The 18,886-nt window shown below is 50.1% G+C and overlaps 1 protein-coding gene across 8 annotated transcripts in view; it reads left to right on the top strand.

Moving 5' to 3' along the window:
• Positions 1 to 17,764, top strand: part of GRAMD1A (GRAM domain containing 1A) — a 51,223-nt gene extending 33,459 nt beyond the window's left edge. For 7 of the 8 annotated variants that reach the window (XM_053398287.1, XM_053398291.1, XM_053398294.1 and 4 more), the window contains 10 exons: positions 541 to 736; positions 1,396 to 1,539; positions 1,877 to 1,995; positions 7,058 to 7,200; positions 8,955 to 9,058; positions 9,801 to 9,986; positions 10,112 to 10,199; positions 14,835 to 14,942; positions 15,251 to 15,371; positions 17,059 to 17,764. In XM_053398287.1, coding sequence (XP_053254262.1) covers positions 541 to 736; positions 1,396 to 1,539; positions 1,877 to 1,995; positions 7,058 to 7,200; positions 8,955 to 9,058; positions 9,801 to 9,986; positions 10,112 to 10,199; positions 14,835 to 14,942; positions 15,251 to 15,371; positions 17,059 to 17,127 — 1,278 coding nt within the window. In that variant the 3' untranslated portion in view covers positions 17,128 to 17,764. The remainder of the gene's footprint in view (positions 1 to 540; positions 737 to 1,395; positions 1,540 to 1,876; positions 1,996 to 7,057; positions 7,201 to 8,954; positions 9,059 to 9,800; positions 9,987 to 10,111; positions 10,200 to 14,834; positions 14,943 to 15,250; positions 15,372 to 17,058) is intronic. The other variant, XM_053398290.1, reaches the window with a different exon arrangement.
• Positions 17,765 to 18,886: the final 1,122 nt, after the last annotated feature.

The raw sequence follows: 18,886 nt of genomic DNA on the forward strand, positions 1-18,886 counted from the left end.
TTACTGCTCAATGCAGCTGCTCAAGATTTAAGCTAGCCAGCCATGCCCTTTTCCAAGGTACTCCATTCCATTTCCACTCCTCCTTGGTTTTCCGTTTTCACACTCTCCAGCATCAGTTGCTGTTCTGCAGCACTGAGCAAGCTCATTCCTCTTTTAGCTGTGTCCCCCAAACCCTGATATCTCTGCATGGATTTTGCATTTTGGGTACATAAGGATGGATAGGTTCCCAAAGAGCATGCTTGCTATTAGTATGTAGGATTCCATGATCTGCGTTAGATTTGCAGCTGTACAAAAATTTAGCTGTACTACATTCCATTGCATGCCATCCAGACTTCTATTGCATGCAAGCTGTCAAAATACCACCAGGCACCAGCTGCTGTCCCGTCCCCCATCCCCCCAGATGTCAGGTGCTGGTGCTCAATGCCAGATACGCAGCCAGTATTCCCATGTCTGGGGAACATTTGGAGAATCTTCTGCCCACTCAAAAGAGAGCAAACTCCTCAAGTGTGTCGCTAAGTGTGCCCATCCACTTCCTTCCAGCTGGCAGAGGACCCAGATGAGAACACTGACAGCCAAGTGGATGCCTCTTCCAGCCACACAGTGACCTCAGCAACAGAACCTCCCAGGGACGATTTGCCTCAAGGGCCGCCAATGTCCCCCCTGGAGGGGGACCCACTCCCCAGCGAGGAGCTCCCCACGGACATGAGCAATTCTTCCTCCTCAACGCAAGATGAAGGTGAGGGCAGCTCCCCCCCCCCACTCTCTGTTAAGGGTGTGTGTGTGAATTGTCATATGCAGATAATATGCAAATTTTTGAATTTGTGTTATGGGCCCCATGCCCTGACTCTTCTAAGTACCTAGCGGTGCCCCTGCTGCACTTGAACCAGGCAGAGGGCCTTCTCAGTAGTGGTGGAATGCCCTTCCATCAGATGTCAAGGAAATAAACAACTATCTTGAGTTTCAGAAGACATCTGAAGGCAGCCCTGTTTTAGGAAGTTTTTAATGTTTGATTTTTTTTATCACATTATTATTATTATTATTATTATTAATACAATGGAATCTTGGGTTGCGAACGTGATCCATGCGGGAGGCACATTTGCAACCTGCAGCATTCACAACCTGCAGTGCCACGCGTGTGATGCGATTCGGCGCTTCTGCGCATGCGCAAGCACCAAAACCCAGAAGTAACCCATTCCGGTACTTCCAGGTTTGGCGCGTCTGTAACCCGAAAAGGCGCAACCCGCAGCGATCGCAACCCGAGGTATGAGTGTATTCTGTTGGGAGCTGCCTAGAGTGGCTGGGGAAACCCAGCCAGATGGGTGGGGTATAAATAATAAATTATTATTATTATTATTATTATTATTATTATTAAACTCTTTTCTCCTTCTCCTCAAGCCGAGGTGGACGCTTTCTTTTCGGACCTGCCGGGGCGGTTGCTCATCAACACTGTTTATCATGTTGGAGCCGAAAGGCTGCAGCAGATGCTCTTCAGCGACTCCCAGTTCATACACAGCTTCTTGGACCAGCGCAAGTTCACAGGTAAGGAGGGCACGGGGACGCCTGCAAAGCTACATCCTCCCTTGTTGTTCAGGAGCAGGGTTTGGGAGGATGTTTCAAGCTGTAAAACAATGGATGCTGCCAATATCTGTCATTCTCCATCACTTAGACCCAAATCCATTTTGCAACACTGTCTTTTCGCCCCGATCCCAATTTACAGGAGCAGGGCAGGGGGCAAGCGATTCTTTAAAAACTTAGCACTGCATGATTTGTGTATTGATCTTAAAACTTTCACATACTGTTTTCCCCACTCCGTTTTTTTCAAAAGCACAATAAGGAAGGAATTCCTCCTCTTGATATGTCCCCTTTTCTCCCGTAGACGTGGCGCTGACTTCGTGGACTGGCGACAACAAGTGCCACCAAAGCCGCGTCATCTCCTACACAATCCCCATCACCAACCCGTTGGGCCCCAAGGCTGCAGCTGTAGTGGAGACTCAGGTGTGGATGTGCAAAAACATCTTCTTTTTTAAAAAGAAGACGGTGGGGGAGGGGAGCGTTCCCTTTTTATGGTGAGCTGACTGGATTTCAAAAAGCCTTTCAGCAATTGCTTCCTCAGAACCATTGACTAAACAAAGAGCGCGGGGGGGGGACGACGACGAATAGTAAGTACAGTGGTACCTCGGGTTACAGACGCTTCAGGTTACATGCGCTTCAGGTTACATACGCTTCAGGTTACAGTCTCCTCGGGTTAAGAACTTTGCTTCAGGATGAGAACAGAAATCGTGCGGCGGCAGCAGGAGGCCCCATTAGCTAAAGTAGTGCTTCAGGTTAAGAACAGTTTCAGGTTAAGAACGGATCTCCAGAACGAATTAAGTACCGTATTTTTTGCTCTATAAGACTCACTTTTTCCCTCCTAAAAAGTAAGGGGAAATGTGTGTGCGTCTTATGGAGCAAATGCAGGCTGCACAGCTATCCCAGAAGCCAGAACAGCAAGAGGGATTGCTGCTTTCACTGTGCAGCGATCCCTCTTGCTGTTCTGGCTTCTGAGATTGAGAATAATTTTTTTCTTGTTTTCCTCCTCCAAAAACTAGGTGCGTCTTGTGGTCTGGTGCGTCTTATAGAGTGAAAAATACGGTACTTAACCCGAGGTACCACCGTACAGTGAACCTACACATTACGTGCATTTGACTTGCGTGATTTCAACCACACGTGGCTGAAGGCAGTCTGGTTGAGGGGAAATGTCTGAAGTCCCAGGCAAGGCTTGCTTGGCTTCTGGAAATTTCCTGCACCATCTTGTAAAAGCCAGAGAGCACGCCAAGTGGGCCTTGCCTTGGAAGGAAGGAAGGCCAAGAGCTCAAAAATTCTTTTCGTGCCAGGTCCACTTGGAGTTACCTGGTGCAAAAAGAGCTTTTTAAAATTTTTATTTATTTATTTGGTTTTTCAGATTAAAATTTTACAGTCACATATCCAACATACAACATAAAAACAAGATTCCGAGGAATCTCTTGGACTTCCTTCTCCCCTTTGTGGGTCTTATTGTTAATCATTTCTTTCTGCATCTTTTATAATAATCCAAATCTTTTACCTCTCCATTGTATCCAAAATGCCCCATTAAACTCCCAAGTGATATTCCAATCCTCCTAACGATTTTAACTGTTTACAGTGGCCTTTAAGATAAGTTATAAATTTTCCCCATTCCTTATTAAAATTTTGGTGTTCCTGATTTCTGATTCTTCCAGTCATTTTAGCCATTTTCGGCATAATCTGTCAACTTGATCTGCCATTCTTCTCTGGCAAAGGGACCCCTGACCGTTAGGTCCAGTCGTGGCCGACTCTGGGGTTGCGGCGCTCATCTCGCTTTATTGGCCGAGGGAGCCGGCGTACAGCTTCCGGGTCATGTGGCCAGCATGACTAAGCTGCTTCTGGTGAACCAGAGCAGCGCACGGAAATGCCGTTTGCCTTCCCACCGGAGCGGTACCTATTTATCTACTTGCACTTTGATGCGCTTTCAAACTGCTAGGTTGGCAGGAGCAGGGACCAAGCAATGGGAGGTCACCCCGTCACGGGGATTCGAACTGCCGAACTTCTGATCGGCAAGCCCTAGGTTCTGTGGTTTAACCCACAGCGCCACCCACGTCCCTCTTCTCTGGTAGGGACATGCAAAAAGAGCTTTTAAGTTCCTCGCCTTTCCTCTCTACCAAGGTCCCCCCACAGTGTACCGTGTGAGCAGCGCGGTGGCTCTTGGGCATGGTGGGGCTGCTCTGACTTCCCATGAGATCTCACAAGAGGATCCTCACCACTTCTGAGAGCCAGCGTGCCTCGGGCCAAAGGATGTGCTAAGCACGAATTACTGTATTTTTCGCCCTATAGGACGCACTTTTCCCCCTCCAAAAATGAAGGGGAAATGTGTGTGCGTCCTATGGGGCGAATGCAGGCTTTCGCTGAAGCCTGGAGAGCGAGAGGGGTCGGTGTGCACCGACCCCTCTCGCTCTCCAGGCTTCAGGAAGCTATCCGCAATTCTTGCAAGCCCGTCGGGAGGTCCCGCGGGCTCGTAAGGCTTGCAGGCAGCAGCCTGCAGCCCAAAAGCTCGGGGGATAGCGGGGAGGCAGAGCGCCGCCACCCCGCTATTCCCTGACCTGATCTGGAGGCGGGCGGGGGGGAGAAGCAAGCTTGCTTCTCCCCCCCCGCCAGCCCCACAACCTCGGGGGATAGCGGGGAGGTGGAGCGCTGCCACCCCGCTATTCCCGGACCTGGTCTGGAGGCTGGTGGGGGGGGGAGAGAAGCAAGCTTGCTTCTCCCCCCTGCCAGCCCCACAACCTCGGGGGATAGCGGGGAGGTGGAGCGCTGCCACCCCGCTATTCCCGGACCTGGTCTGGAGGCTGGCGGGGGGGGAGCAAGCTTGCTTCTCCCCCCCCCCGCCAGCCCCACAAACTCGGGGGACAGCGGGGCAAGACGCTGCCCCACGGAGGCTAGAGAGGCTGTCCCTGAAGGCAGAAGAGGGAGACGGAGCGCTCCGTCTCCCTATTCTAGCTTGGGGATGGCTGCGCAAACCTGGGGGGGGGGAGAATTTCCCCCCCTTGATTTCCCCCCCAAAAAACTAGGTGCGTCCTATGGGCCCGTGTGTCGTATAGGGCGAAGAATACAGTACTTCCTTACCAGCCACCTTACAGAAGGCTGACTGGCTATCCCCACGTCAGCTCCACAGGTTTTCTTTGTCTGTGAGCAATTTTCACATACACAGGTGTTCCTCCACTTAACGCGGGGGTTACGTTCCGGGGCCCCATGCGCATAAGTGAAATCACGTAAAATTGGGGGCACCCCCTAAACACCCTTTAAACGCCCTCTCTGCTGCTCTCTTCATACTAAAAATACTGTATCCAAAAATATCCACAACCAGAATTGAAGATCTAGGGCGGGCAGGAGGCCGGAGGCCGCACAGGAAAGTGGCTGCGGCTGTTGCGCTACCTCACACCCCAGCTGCTAGGCAGTTAGGATGAGCAGTGTAAACAAAGCCCCGCTGTGCCTCCGGTCTCTTCAAGGCTTCCTCCGCCTTCACTGCCGTCCTCTTCAGGCTCCAACTCTCTCCCACCATTTCCGGATTTAAATTGAATTATTTAATTCTTTCCCGACACTGCATGTGCACACAGTCCAGTCACACGTAAGGGAGGGATGACCGTACACATAACTCCTGGAAGTGATCCCAGGCATAAGATGCAATTCTTCTGTACTGAGGGAAGTAAAATGCAAAAAGTACAGATAGTGAAATTCAAGATAAACAAGGTTACCCTTTGCACCAGAGATGACGGGTGATAAAACAATCCCATTTGGCAATCTGAGTTAACTACCATCTATATGAGAAAGAAAGCCATTGCCTCTATTCAGACCAAAATGAAGAGTGGGACTCCTTGATGAATTGTAGCTCAGCAGTTTTGCACCAGAGCTTCTCTTTCAAATTATTTGACTTGAGGGTGGGTAAGTCAAGATCAGCGGCAGACCATCCAGATAAACTGAAATGTTCCCCTGCTGGTTGTATAAATATTGTCATTTCTGTCATTTCTGTGGTGATTTTCGCGCAGGGTGGTTTGCACCCTGTGTTTGTCCCCACAGTCAGGGCCACAGGCAAGGCATTTTGGCACCTGAGGCAAACCACAAAATGGCGTCCCCACCCCCTGGCCAGGAAAGAAGGGGCGAGTGAAGATGTACATCAGGAATAAGGGAGGAATAAAGATCCACGTCTGGAACAAGGGTGGGAGGGCACCACCAATGCCTCCTCTTCATCAAAAGGCTGCTGTAGAGGCAACAACTGTTGTTGCCACAGGAGTAGGAGCAGCAGCAGCAGGTGATGCACTCCTTAGATCTGCTGCCTCTGAGGATCCTACCGCCTGAGGCGGTTGCCTCACCTTGCCTCATGGGTTGGCCAGCCCTGCCCACAGTTCATTGATCAGTTCTCCTTGGTGCATTTGGTTCTGAATAGAGAGAACAGCCTTCCTTCTCACTACAGTGGTACCTCTGGTTAAGAACTTAATTCGTTCCGGAGGTCCGTTCTTAACCTGAAACTGTTCTTAACCTGAGGTACCACTTTAGCTGATGGAGCCTCCTGTTGCCGCCGCACAATTTCTGTTCTCATCCTGAGGTAAAGTTCTTAACCCGAGGTACTACTTTCGGGTTAACAGAGTCTGTAACCCGAAGTGTCTGTAACCCGAGGTACCACTATACAGATTTCGGTTAACTCTCTTTCCCGAGTTCATTGTTTTACCACCTATTGCTGCTGTCATAAAGGGTCACCAGGCTTACCTTGCATGGTTCTGAATCGTCACTCTCTGTATTTCCTCAGTTTAATTTCCTGTCCTGTCACTGCTTACTACCCCCTCGTACCACAATATGTATGCATCTAAACCTACATATAGTCACATCAACAGCATATATTTAAGTTACAGATAGGTAGCCGTGTTGGTCTGCCATAGTCAAAACAAAAAATTTTTTTTCTTTCCAGTAGCACCTTAAAGACCAACTAAGTTAGTTCTTGGTATGAGCTTTCGTGTGCATGCACACTTCTTCAGATACACTTCAGTGTTCTTCAGTGTATCTGAAGAAGTGTGCATGCACACGAAAGCTCATACCAAGAACTAACTTAGTTGGTCTTTAAGGTGCTACTGGAAAGAAAAAGCATATATTTAAAGCATATTACTTCCCCCAAAGAATCTTGGGAACTGTAGATTACCCCTCACAGAGCTACAAATCCCAGCATCCTTAACAAACTACAATACCCAGGATTATTTGGGGGAAACCACGTGCTTTAGGCATGTTAAATGTGCTTTAAATGTATGCTGTGGGTGTTGAGATAGATAGATAGATAGATAGATAGATAGATAGATAGATAGATAGATACCCATTAGTCCATGGAATCTTATGCTGTAATAATTTTTTTAAGCTTTGAAAGTGCCACAAGACTTTGCTAAGTTTGCTGCAAGCAAGTTAAGGCGGCTGCCCTTCCTTAAAATGTGTGCATGACTGCAGAACTCACAGGTCTATCTTCTCCCCTTTCTCGCTCAACGGCCAGACTCTGTTCCGTACCAGCTCCAAAAGCGGGGGCTGCGTGGTTGACTCAGAAGTGGTCACACAGGGGATCCCGTACCAGGACTACTTCTACACAGCGCATCGATACTGTATTACTGCTGTAGCCAAGAGCAAGGCCCGACTCAGGTACTGGTTCCTCCCCCTTGTCCCCGCAGCTTCAGGCCTGGTTTCCTCTCCTTGTGGCATGTTGACCCAGTTTATCTCTCGAGGCAAAACCAGCGAGAATCCCTTGGCAACGTAAAACAGGGGTGGGAAACCTGTGGTCCTCCAGGTGATGTTGGACTGCAGCTCTCAACATCCCTGACCATTAATAATAATAAGAAGAATAGTAATTTATTATTTATACCCCTCCCATCTGGCTGAGTTTCCCCAGCCATTTTGGGCAGCTCCCAACAGAATATTAAAAACATGATCATAGAATCATAGAGTTGGAAGAGACCACAAGGGCCATCGAGTCCAACCCCCTGCCAAGCAGGTAACACCATCAGAGCACTCCTGACATATGGTTGTCAAGCCTCTGCTTAAAGACCTCCAAAGAAGGAGACTCCACCACACTCCTTGGCAGCAAATTCCACTGTCGAACAGCTCTTACTGTCATGATAAAACATTAAAAACTTGCCTAAACAGGACTGCCTTCAGATGTCTTCTAAAGGTCAGATAGTTGTTTATTTCCTTGACATTTGATGGGAGGGTGTTCCACAGGGCAGGTGCCACAACTGAGAAGGCCTTCTGCTTGGTTCCCTGTAACCTTGCAGTGAGGGAACCGCCAGAAGGCCCTCGGAGCTGGACCTTGGTGTCCGGGCTGGATGATGGAGGTGGAGATGCTCCTTCAGGTATACTGGGCCAAGGCCATTTAGGGCTTTAAAGGTCAGCACCAACACTTTGAATTGTGCTCGGAAACGTACTGGGAGCCAATGTAGGTCTTTCAGGACTGGTGTTATGTGGTCTCGGCGGCCACTCGCAGTCACCAGTCTAGCTGCTGCATTCTGGATTAGTTGTAATTTCCGGGTCACCTTCAAAGGTAGCCCCACGTAGAGCGCATTGCAGCATTCCAAGCCTGAGAAAACTAGAGCATGCACCACTCTGGTGAGACAGTCTGCGGGCAGGTAGGGTCTCAGCCTATGTACCAGGTGGAGCTGGTAAACAGCCGCCCTGGACACAGAATTGACCTGCGCCTGCATGGACAGCTGGGAGTCCAAAATGACTCCCAGGCTGCGCACCTGGTCCTTCAGGGGTACAGTTAGTTACCCCATTCAGGACCAGGGAGTCCCCCACACCTGCCTGCCCCCTGTCCCCCCAAAACAGTACAGTGGTACCTCAGTTTTCAAACAGCTTAGTTCACGAACAACTTGGAATTCGAATGCCCCAAACCCGGAAACATATAGTCTGAAACTATCCAGAAAACCACAAAACCAACAGTCTTGCAACTCGTGAAAAAAGCAGCAACACAACAAATTGAAAAAAGCAAACCAACCGCAAATGAATCAAAACCACAAGAAAACATAAAACAACACCAAACCTAACCCTCATTCTAATCCTTACCCTAACACTAACCCAGTTCTAAAATTAACCCTAACCCAGAAATGGTCTTGTTAGATAGTAAAAATCATGTTAAATTGCTGTTTGAGGGGTTGTTTTTAAAAGTCTGGAATGGATTAATCCATTTAAGGCCATAGGAGTGTTTATCATGGAATCATACGGTCACAGAGTTGGAGGGAACCTCAGCGTAGTCTAACCCCCCTATTCAGTCCAACAAAGTATATAATAACAGCATCCCCAGCAGATGGCCATCTAGCCTCTGCTTGAATACTTCCATAGAATCTGTGGAGTGAGCTTTCACAGGCCGCTTCATCAGAAGCTTTTATTTTCCTTTATCGCAGAGTCTCCTCTGAGATCCGGTACCGGAAGCAGCCATGGAACCTGGTGAAAACGCTCATTGAGAAAAACACCTGGAGCGGCGTGGAAGAATACTTTCAGCACTTGGGTATGGCAAGCAAAAGGGCAGAGCTGCACTCCAGAAATCTGAGCACAGAGCAGCACCGCCAGGGGCCTTAGGGGCCGGGATTGCCCCCTGCTTTGTCCCGTGTGGGGGATCATAGCGCCCCGTAGTTTCATTGGCCCTGGGTCTGGGTTGCTTTATCTGTGGGCATGTGGGGGGGGGATTCATGCTCTGGAGGAGAAAGCAGTGGTAGCTGGTGCTCATTGGGACTGGTAGGGTAGGAGGCAGGGAGCCCAACAGTAGGTGGCGCCAGAGTCAATGACGGGCAGAGATAGCTAATGCTAGTTTTGTCCCCCTCCTCCTTGCTGAATCCTACAAAGGCAAAACTGAGACTAAGGAGAAGGGACCTGACAGCCAGGGCCCTGGGTTGATTATTGTTGTTGTTGTTTTTGTTGTTACACCCTGTCCATCTGACTGGGTTGCCCCAACCACTCTGGGTGGTTTCCAACAGATATGAAAACATAATGAAACACCAAACGGTTAAAACGTCCCTATAGAGAGCTGCCTTCAGATGTCTTCTAAAAGTTGTATAGCTATTTATCTCCTTGACGTCTGATGGGAAGGTGTTCCGCAGAGCAGGCACCACTACTAAGAAGGCCCTGTAGTTAAAAAGGCAGGCAGGTGGAGGGTTGGCAGAGGGCTGACAGAGGTTGGCAGGGCAGGAGCAGCCTCCCCTGGGAGTCTACTATGGAGCTTTCAGCCTCCCCTCCCGCTCCCTCTGTTGCAGAGCTGGCGCTGGTGCAGGCAGAGAAGGCCCTGCTGGAAGAGAGCTGCCATGGCAAGGAGCCGCGGGGGCTCCTGTCCGGCCTGCGCCGCCGGAAGCGCACCCTGAGCTGGAGAGCCCCCCACGTCGAGCCCCTGCTCCCCACGTTGCCTGATGGTGAGGGGGCAGCCCGCACCATCCGTCCCTCAGGTAGGCCCCCCTCGCACCGGGGTCCAGCCTGTCCCCTTCCCTTCCGCACTGGGCTGTCTCCCTGGATCTGCAGGACACGATGCTTGCAACAGCCCTTGACCTGCGGGCCTTCTCCTTCCCTGCAGGCAGCCTGACCTCTCGGCTCTCGGAGCAGCTGTCGGAACAAGGCCAAGGCCAGACCGTCTCCACCGTGATTCTCATCATCAGCTTGGTGTAAGGCAGCTGCTGGCTTGGGAAACGGGGAGCCGGGGATTGGGGTGGGATCTAAAGCCTCTTAGGAGCTGTCGCGGCCCCAGGCATGTTTACTCAGAGGTGAGTCCCACTGTGTTCAGTGGGGTTCATCTCCTAGCAAAGCACCCTCACACCATACCTGAAAGTGCCCTAGCACCACTTTAATAGTCTTGACCCCGCAAGGTCCTGGGAACTGTAGTTTGAGTGTGCTGAGAGCTGTTAGGAGACCCCTTGCAAGGCTACGATTCCCAGCACCGTCAACCAGCTAGGAAGCTGGAGGGAGGGGGGGAGTCATGACTGCTGATGTGGCATAAGAGTGCTTTAAATGTGCAGTGCAGACGTGAGCTGGATTGGGAAGCAAAGTAAGAGCACAACCTGTTCTTGTGTAGGACAAGCATAAAGGTAAAGGTACCCCTGCCTGTAGGGGCCAGACGTGTCCGACTCTAGGGTTGTGCGCCCATCTCACTTAAGAGGCCGGGGGCCAGCGCTGTCCGGAGACACTTCCGGGTCACGTGGCCAGCGTGACAAAGCTGCTCTGGGGAGCCAGCACCAGGGCAGCACACGGAAACGCCGTTTAGCATAGGAAATAAAATAAAAAAAAAAAAAAAAAATACATACAGTGGAACCTTGGTTGTCAAATGTAATCAGTTCTGGAAGACCGTTCGACTTCTGAAACGTTCGACAACCAAGGTGCAAAGGGCTGCTGCAAGTTCAATGGAGAAACATGCCTTGGAAGCCGTTCGACTTCTGAGGCGCGTTCGAAAATGGAAGCATTCACTTCCGGGTTTTCAGCGTTTGAAAACCGAAACGTTCAGCTTCTGAGACGCTCAAACACAGAGGTTCCACTGTAATAGTAATAGTAGCAGCAGCAGCATGCCGCCCATATGACTGGGTTGCTCCAGCAGCTCCCAACAAATTATAAAGCCACAGTAAAACATCAGACATTTAAAACTTCCTGATACAGGGCTGCCTTCAGATGCCTTCGGAAAGTTGGGTAGCTTTTTATGTTTGGAATCTGATGGGAGGGCACCACTACTGAGAAGGCCCTCAGAGCTGGGAGCTGAACCGCAGTGTTTGGGCTGAAGAATGGGGGTGGAGATGCTCCTTGAGGTATACTGGGCCGAGGCCGTTTAGGGCTTTAAAGGTCAGCACCAGCCCACAACCCACGGTTGCCATGTTTAGTGCATCGCGCACATCCAGCCCAATGCCTCAAAGTGCATGAAGTGAAGGTTTTCGCTCACCGCTTTCTCTCTTTGTGCTGGGTAAGGGGTGGGGCCCTGGTTCAGGGGCGGAGCACACACTTTGCATGCAGATTGGCCCCTGGGGCACCAGAAAGACACTGTTCCTGAGACCCCAGAGAGCGGCAGCCTCTTATGAGCAGCCAGTACTGGATGAGATCGACACATGATCTTCTCCTGGTAGCAGTCAGCTTCCTGCGTCTCTTAAACCTCGCCCTCCCATTTCTGTGTGTTGTTCTGCCGTGAGAAAGACGCAAGAGCAGGGTCAAGGGCCTTGCTTGTTTAATAGTAATGGTGAGCATTTGGTGTGGGGGGGGGGAGAGACTCAGGATAGGATCCCCTGCTTTTTTTGGTGTGTTTTTTTTCCGGGCCGGAAGCACGAGCAAAGCGTCACACGTCTCTTTCTTTCCTTCTTCCACCTCTGCCTCCGCACAGGATCTGTGTGAGGTATCGTATGCCAGTCTCACTCCCCCAACTGTGCTTCTGCCTCGGGCCCCCTTTGGGCCTTGCCCCTAACCTGAACCCCATCCTGCACTGACCCTGCTGTTGACTCACAAACACCATCCCTTGCCTTGGATGCTGACAGATAACACCCCAACACCTCACCGCTTATGCTCTTTGCCACCCTCCTCCCTGCTGCCACAACCATCTCCTCTGGCTCCATGTCCCTGAGCCTGTTTGTCATCCTCCACTCGTCTGTGCATTCCTTCCTCCACTCCTTTTGTCCTCCACTTTCTCCCTGCTTGCCCTTTTCCCCCTTACTGGTTGTTTTGTACTCAGGGCTTTTATCTGAATTAAAAGCAAAGGAAAAGGAAAATAACGATCCATAGACAGATAGCCTGAGTTCTTTACCCTGGCTAAGTTATATGAAGTTGCATACTGCTTCCTTATCTTTGCCTGTGCCTGGCAGTTATGGCAAGGAACAAAGTGCTTCGTGACACACCAAAGTTGTGTCCCCCGACAGCTGGGTGGCCTGCTTAGCCCCTCTCTTCTCTCTTCCTTGTGGCTTCTGACCCCTCACCCCCCCCAATCTCTGCCTTCACATGATCAAAGCTTAATCTGTGGGCCAGGGATTTTCCAAGAGAGAGAGAGAGAGAACAAGAGAAAATGTGAGGGGGGAAGAATGTGAAAGAGGGAGAAAGAAAAGAGAGGCTGCAAAAGAAAAAGGATGTGAAAGAGAGAATGCAAAAGAAAGAAATATGAAAGAGAAAAATGCGAAAGAGAGAAGGCAATAATGCAAGCAAATGTGAAAGAGAAAGCAAAAGAGAAAGAAAACAGTGCAAAAGAATGCGAAAGAGAGAATGTAAGAGAGAAAGTAAGAAAGTGAGAGATAATGCAAAAGAAATAAAATCGAACAAAGAGAATGCAAAAGAAAGCAAGCAAAAGAGAAAGAAGACTACTGGCATGCTGAATTTTGCAACCAATATAAAAAACATTTGCAAAATCATGGATTACACAGGGATCAAGTCTTGTTGTATACTGCTGTCCTTCAGCTCAGGCTGAGTTCACATAGTGCATTTGCAACATGATCTGTACATTTTCGATATTATCGCTGCAGCCTCCACTTGATCACTTAAAAACTAACCTGGAGGGATCATCACAGACTATTGTCTCTTATCGCATCGGGCTGTTTTCCTAACAAGGGGGGGAGGGGGAGAATGCTTGCTACCACTTAAGCTAAATGGCGCAGACCCATGCCCTGTCTCAACCACCCTCACCAGCATCTGCGCTGAACCCCTGCATTTACTTTCTTTAAATACTGCGCTCTAATGAGCTACATGCTATTGATTTCCCAAAGAGAGATGTCAGATGCTGGCATCATCCACTCAGCGTAGCATACACTAATAGGCACTCATGCCTTGTATTTTTAATGCTCTGAGCAGGGAAGCTGCAAACGGTTGTGCGTTCTTAGAGCCAAATGTAACTGAGCAATATTGCAGGGCCTGAACTCGGGTCCTCTTGTTTGCAAAAAGGCTGAAGGAGCCATAGCTCCGCAGTTGAGCCAGAAGTGCCTGGTACATGCATGGATAGCTCCAGAGAGTTAAAACACACGGAGAAGAGCTATAATTCCATGACAGAGCACATGTGCTTTACAAAACACTTGCTCAGTGAAGTTCCCGGGTTCCGCCTGTGCTATTGCAAGCAAAAAGTAGCAGGCGATGTGAAAAGTCTCTGTTTGAGACCTTCATAGAATCATAGAGTTAGAAGAGACCACAAGGTCCATCGAGTCCAACCCCCTGCCAAGCAGGAAACACCATCAGAGCACTCCTGACATATGGTTGTCAAGCCTCATAGACCTTGCCAGTCCGCAGACAATTTTAGGCCACATGGACAAATAGCCTGACCTGATAGAAGGAGCAAGACTTTCCCCTTGCTCCTAACACCTTGTAAGTCAATAATAACTAGACAGGGGGACCCACGGGACAGGGGCGTTTTCTGTGGCCTAGAAAACCTCTGACTGAATTGAAAAACCTGTTTTGAGGGGATGTGTGTCACCTGGCTGAATGCCAACATGGTGCCCACCCCCCAGGATATTCTAACGCCCATCACCGCTGAACATTAACCAAGCTTGATTGGGCTGATGGCACCTGGAGGGTACTTTGTTGGCTGCTTCTGACGGTATCTAAGAAAGTAGTTCCGTTAGCTCAAGGATTTCTATTTGCACAGCAGAACTTCCTCTCTTGCACCCCCTGCGTCTTCCCCAGATATGCTCTGGAGGATTGGGGGAAACTTGAGAATAGATTCAGGGCATGCTCCTGGAGGGGAGGGCGATGGGAAGTTCCGCTGTGCAACCAGAAGCCCTTAACTTGCGGTACTGCTTTGTTGGATACCGCCCACCAAGCTGCTAGACCTTCTCAGAATAGACCCATCGGAATCAATGAACATGGCTAGGCTAGGTCCATTGATTTCAGTGGTCCACTCTTGAGTAAAACACAGGGGCTCATCCACACTTCCACTTGCCCTGCTTGACTCACACTTTCTAGGCATGGATCCGAGCGGTTTTCCTCATGCCCCGCTCCTTTCCAAGGGGAAATCCACCCTTTAGTGTTAAATCAGAGCAAACATCATTTTTGCTTCGATTGAGCGCTAAAGAGCTGTTTTCCCTGGGCGGGAACAGTGGGACAAGAGGAAGTGGATGAGCCCATAGTTGAATATATATGTTCTATAGACAAGTAGATAGATCCCTTCATGTAGAAGAGTAGCATGCCAGGGAGAAGCTGGCTGATAATGCTTCTCTTTGACATTATAAATTTCTACTTGTTTGTCTTTTAAATGTAGAGACTGAAGTGGTTCGAACGGGTTGGCCGCTTCGGCAAGAGCTTGGCCCGAGTGGTCCCTTCTCCTTCCAAGCCATTTCTCTCTCTCTTTCTCTCTCCAGCCTTGTGGTCTTGGTTATCTTGAACATGATGCTGTTCTACAGGCTCTGGTCTCTGGAGCACACAGCCCGGACCTTTGAATCATGGCAGGCCTATGCGCTCTCCAGTGGGTAAGGAACCAAGAGAGAAGTGTGAGGAGCGTCATCTTTTTCTGTCTTACCTTTATGATCTGAAACAACGGATTCGGGCCCTGTAGTTTGTTTAAAATGTTAAATGCGTTGGCAACATTCGGTTAGAAAGGAGGTGAGAGGGGAAAGTGGGCTGCATTTAAGAATACAGAGGCCTTGTGGAACTGGTCTGTGGCACAGGAGCAATAGCACCGTGGAGGAGCACATAAGGCATGGAGATGAGGGGGGCTTTGAAGACGTTTCCCTGTCAATTGCAGCTAAGAGTACACTCTCTCTCTCCTCCCTGGCAGAAAGCTACCACAGACGGCATCTGAATGGGCTGAGATCCTGGAGCTGCAGAAGCGGTTTCACAGTGTGGAGGTTCAGAAGTGGAAGCAGATCCTCAAGGCATCTGTAGAGCTTCTAGATGAGGTGAGGTCTGCAGCTTGGGGTATCGCGAGGGCGCTAATGGGGAGCTAATTTGAACACTCTTGTTTGTGTGGGAATGTTGTGAATAGTAGGGGAGGGTATATTGATTAAATTTTATCCTTCCTCATTCACGCTAGCGAGCTAGTAGCAGAGCACATTCCCTTGTACATTGCTGGAAGCTAGTTGATGGATTCGTGAGAATCATTTGAGTTAAGCAATCCACTCTGGCTTGTCCAGATTGGATTGTTCCTGGTAAATCCACTTTAAGTAAAGGTAAAGAGACCCCTGACCATTAGGTCCAGTTGTAACTGACTCTGGGGTTGCAGCGCTCATCTCGCTTTATTGGCCGAGGGAGCCGGCGTACAGCTTCCGGGTCATGTGGCCAGCATGACTAAGCCACTTCTGGCGAACCAGAGCAGCACACGGAAACGCCGTTTACCTTCCCGCCGGAGCAGTACCTATTTATCTACTTGCACTTTGACATGCTTTCAAACTGCTAGGTTGGCAGGAGCTGGGACCGAGCAACGGGAGCTCACCCTGTCGCAGGGATTCGAACCGCCGAACTTCTGATCTACAAGTCCTAGGCTCCGTGGTTGAACCTACAGCGCCACCCGTGTCCCTAAATCCCCTTTAGTTTCCCTCTTAAAAACAATAATGACACAACAGTCTTCCTTTAAAAGTAATGATAAGGTTTACTTACATTCAGTTCACAGTATGGTCCTGAAGGCAGGCTATATCTTGTAGTTACTGTTACAGAGAAAAGTGTGGGTTCATCCTCTGTGAGGGATGAGCCCAAGCGCTGCTGGCTGAGAGCCAGCAGACAGCAAAAGGCAAGTTGGAGAAAAGGCGAAAAAGGGAAGGTGGCTGCGTGACCAGCCCTTTTGTAGGGTCTGCTAGGGTCACGCCCATCTACCTGGTCACACACAGGGGGAGGATGCTCCAGACCGGGTGCGACAGGAAGTCCTCCTGGCTGGAGCAACATTCCCCTGTGTGTCCACTCTGGGCAAACAGGAAATGTTGTGTTTGACTGCTTCAGTGACGTTACATCCCCCAGTTTGGTCTGAGGCAGCCCTACCCAGTGGAAGTTAATGGCAATAGCACCATTTTTCCACGGAGGATGTTGGGGGGTATCTAGTCCTAGTCACTTCTTTGGTTGGCAGATTGATCTGTGCCACCAGCTCCCCTTCTCCTGCCCTGGGTAATGTTTGGGGGCCCTGGAGTCAGGAGGGGAATCTCTGGCAGTGGTGTTTTCTGCATGCTTGGAGCATTTGAAAAACACAAATCCTTTGCACATGATTGCATTGGGATGCACAAAGGACTGAGTCCTTTTCAGCGCTAATGGAGGAATATTTGGGCTTCCTTTTCTCAGTCTTCACAAACACCGGAGTTTCTCTGTGCTTCTCTTCTCCCTCCAGCCTTAAGGAGATGTGAGGTGAAGGGGGGAGGATTTGAATCATGGTGCTGAGACAGAGTTGGTTTCTTAAACTTTGCCGCCAGCAAGCCATTTTCCCAATTGAAATCCCTCTCTTTGAAGCCTTTGTTTGCACAACAACAGATGGGGTTTGGGAAAGAGACGCTGTGGCTACCACAGGCCCTGAGAATAAATCCGCTCCTGGGCCTCATTTCTAATGATGACCGCTCCTTACTTGACTGTCTCCAGGGAGGGCTAACGCTGTCCTCTTCCCTCCAGATGAAAATCTCCCTTGAGAAGCTGCACCAGGGCATCACGGTGGCTGAGCCCCCCTTGGAGCCGGAGTGAAACCCCCAGCGCTCCCTCTCTCCCAAGGATGTTGCTCCAAAACTGCTGCTGGGTCGGTGGCACCCACCTCCCGTGGCCGGCGTGCGACCGAGGGGACGACATTCCACTCCTCGCCAGACCAACAGCTGGACCTTAGCCTCAAGAGTGCTACTCGCAGTGATGGATTCCACCGCCACCACTTTCCTGCTTCGGGGAGCTTTCTCCCGGAGCATTTTCATCCTCTCTTTTTCTCTCTGAGGGTCTCTGCAGTGACTTCATTTTATCCCCTCCCCCTTTAAGTGCTATTTATATTCCTCACAGGACCCCAGAGAGCTTTTGACTTCTGCTGCTCCAGCTTCCTTTCTCTACCTTCTTTCCAGCTGTTGTTTGGAGTGTGTGTGACTGGGAACTTCAGTGGACAGGTGGCGGTGCCTGTATCTCTTGTGTTGAGATTTCACCCAACAGCTGGGACAGCAAGGACCCGCTTTCCTCCTCCATGTTGAGGGCAATCGATCTGCGATTTCCTTCTCTCTCACACACACAAGTGGTTGAGAGATGGGAAACCAAGAGTCCGTATTGAATCCTTCCTTGCTCCTTCTCCTCCTGTTTCCATCCTTTGGCGAGCCCGATTGTTTTATTAAAGGGATCTTCTCGACAACATTACCTCTGACAGAAGGGGGAAAGGGTAGGCATGGCCCTGAACATTATGGGGCCAGAAATCTGATTTACAGAAGTTGGAGAGCTTCTGAGACCCTTGAGGGGGTTCTGTGCCCCTTGCCCACGTGAGAGTTAACCTAGAGCAGGGACGGCCCTCCAGATGTTGATGGACTACAGCACCCATCATCTCTGACTGCTGGCCATGGTGGCTGGGGCTGATGGGAGCTGGAGTCTAACAATATCTGGAGGGCCACAGGTTCCCCATCCCTGACTTAAGAGCATGCCCAGGCAAGGGAGCCAAAGGCAGCTGGGTCAAACCCACCAGTAATCCTATTTATGCATTTCCATCACTGGTGTGGGGGTGGGCAGTGAGTCCAGGAGTACCCCAGTCTATGCCAAAAGCTTTCTGGCTTTGGGAGGTTTCTGCTGTGCCAGCTGCCCTAATCCGTTATTTTCCGCAATGAAAATGCCAAACACAGCTTTTTTTTTTTTTTTTGGAGAGGAGGGCAGTCTGAAGGAGTGCAGCACAGTGGCCACAGAGTCGGGGCTCCTGGGTTTTACTTTTATTTTTTTTACTCCCATGTGGACAGCAACACGTTCCTAGACTCCAGGACTCCTTTGCCCGATTCCTCCTAGGCCCGTCTCCCAGGCAACAAATGGGCTTTGCCAAGGCCTAGCTGTACTGTCACTTTAAAATGAGGTTGCACTGCCAGTCAGGGCCCCAGGTGCCCTTCAAATACTGCCTGAGGGGGATTCTAATCTTGAAATCCACCCCCTCCTGGGGAGGGGTGTGTGTCTGCCAGCCCTATGTTCTCCACTCCCGACTCAAGACCTTGGAAGGCCCAGGTTTCTGACCTCCCCCTTTCTCCCTTCTTCCCCCTCACCAAGGTTGTGGTGAGGGGGCTCCCCCCCCCCAGTTTTGTAGCTGTGTTCAGTGTTAACGATCCTTTGTGTTCAAGGTTCCACAGAGGTGCTGGGGCTTATTTATTAGGGAGCGGAATAAAGACCGTGGATCGGAATCTCTCTGTGTGTATATGGGGAGTGTTTTTAAAGTGTGTGATCTTCTGTGTCTCCTCCACCCCGTCACTAGGGAGCTTGAGTGATCCATGTTGTAGGGGCATAA

The sequence above is a fragment of the Podarcis raffonei genome, chromosome 8 (genome assembly GCF_027172205.1).
Source record: "Podarcis raffonei isolate rPodRaf1 chromosome 8, rPodRaf1.pri, whole genome shotgun sequence".
NCBI classification, from domain to species: domain Eukaryota; kingdom Metazoa; phylum Chordata; class Lepidosauria; order Squamata; family Lacertidae; genus Podarcis; species Podarcis raffonei.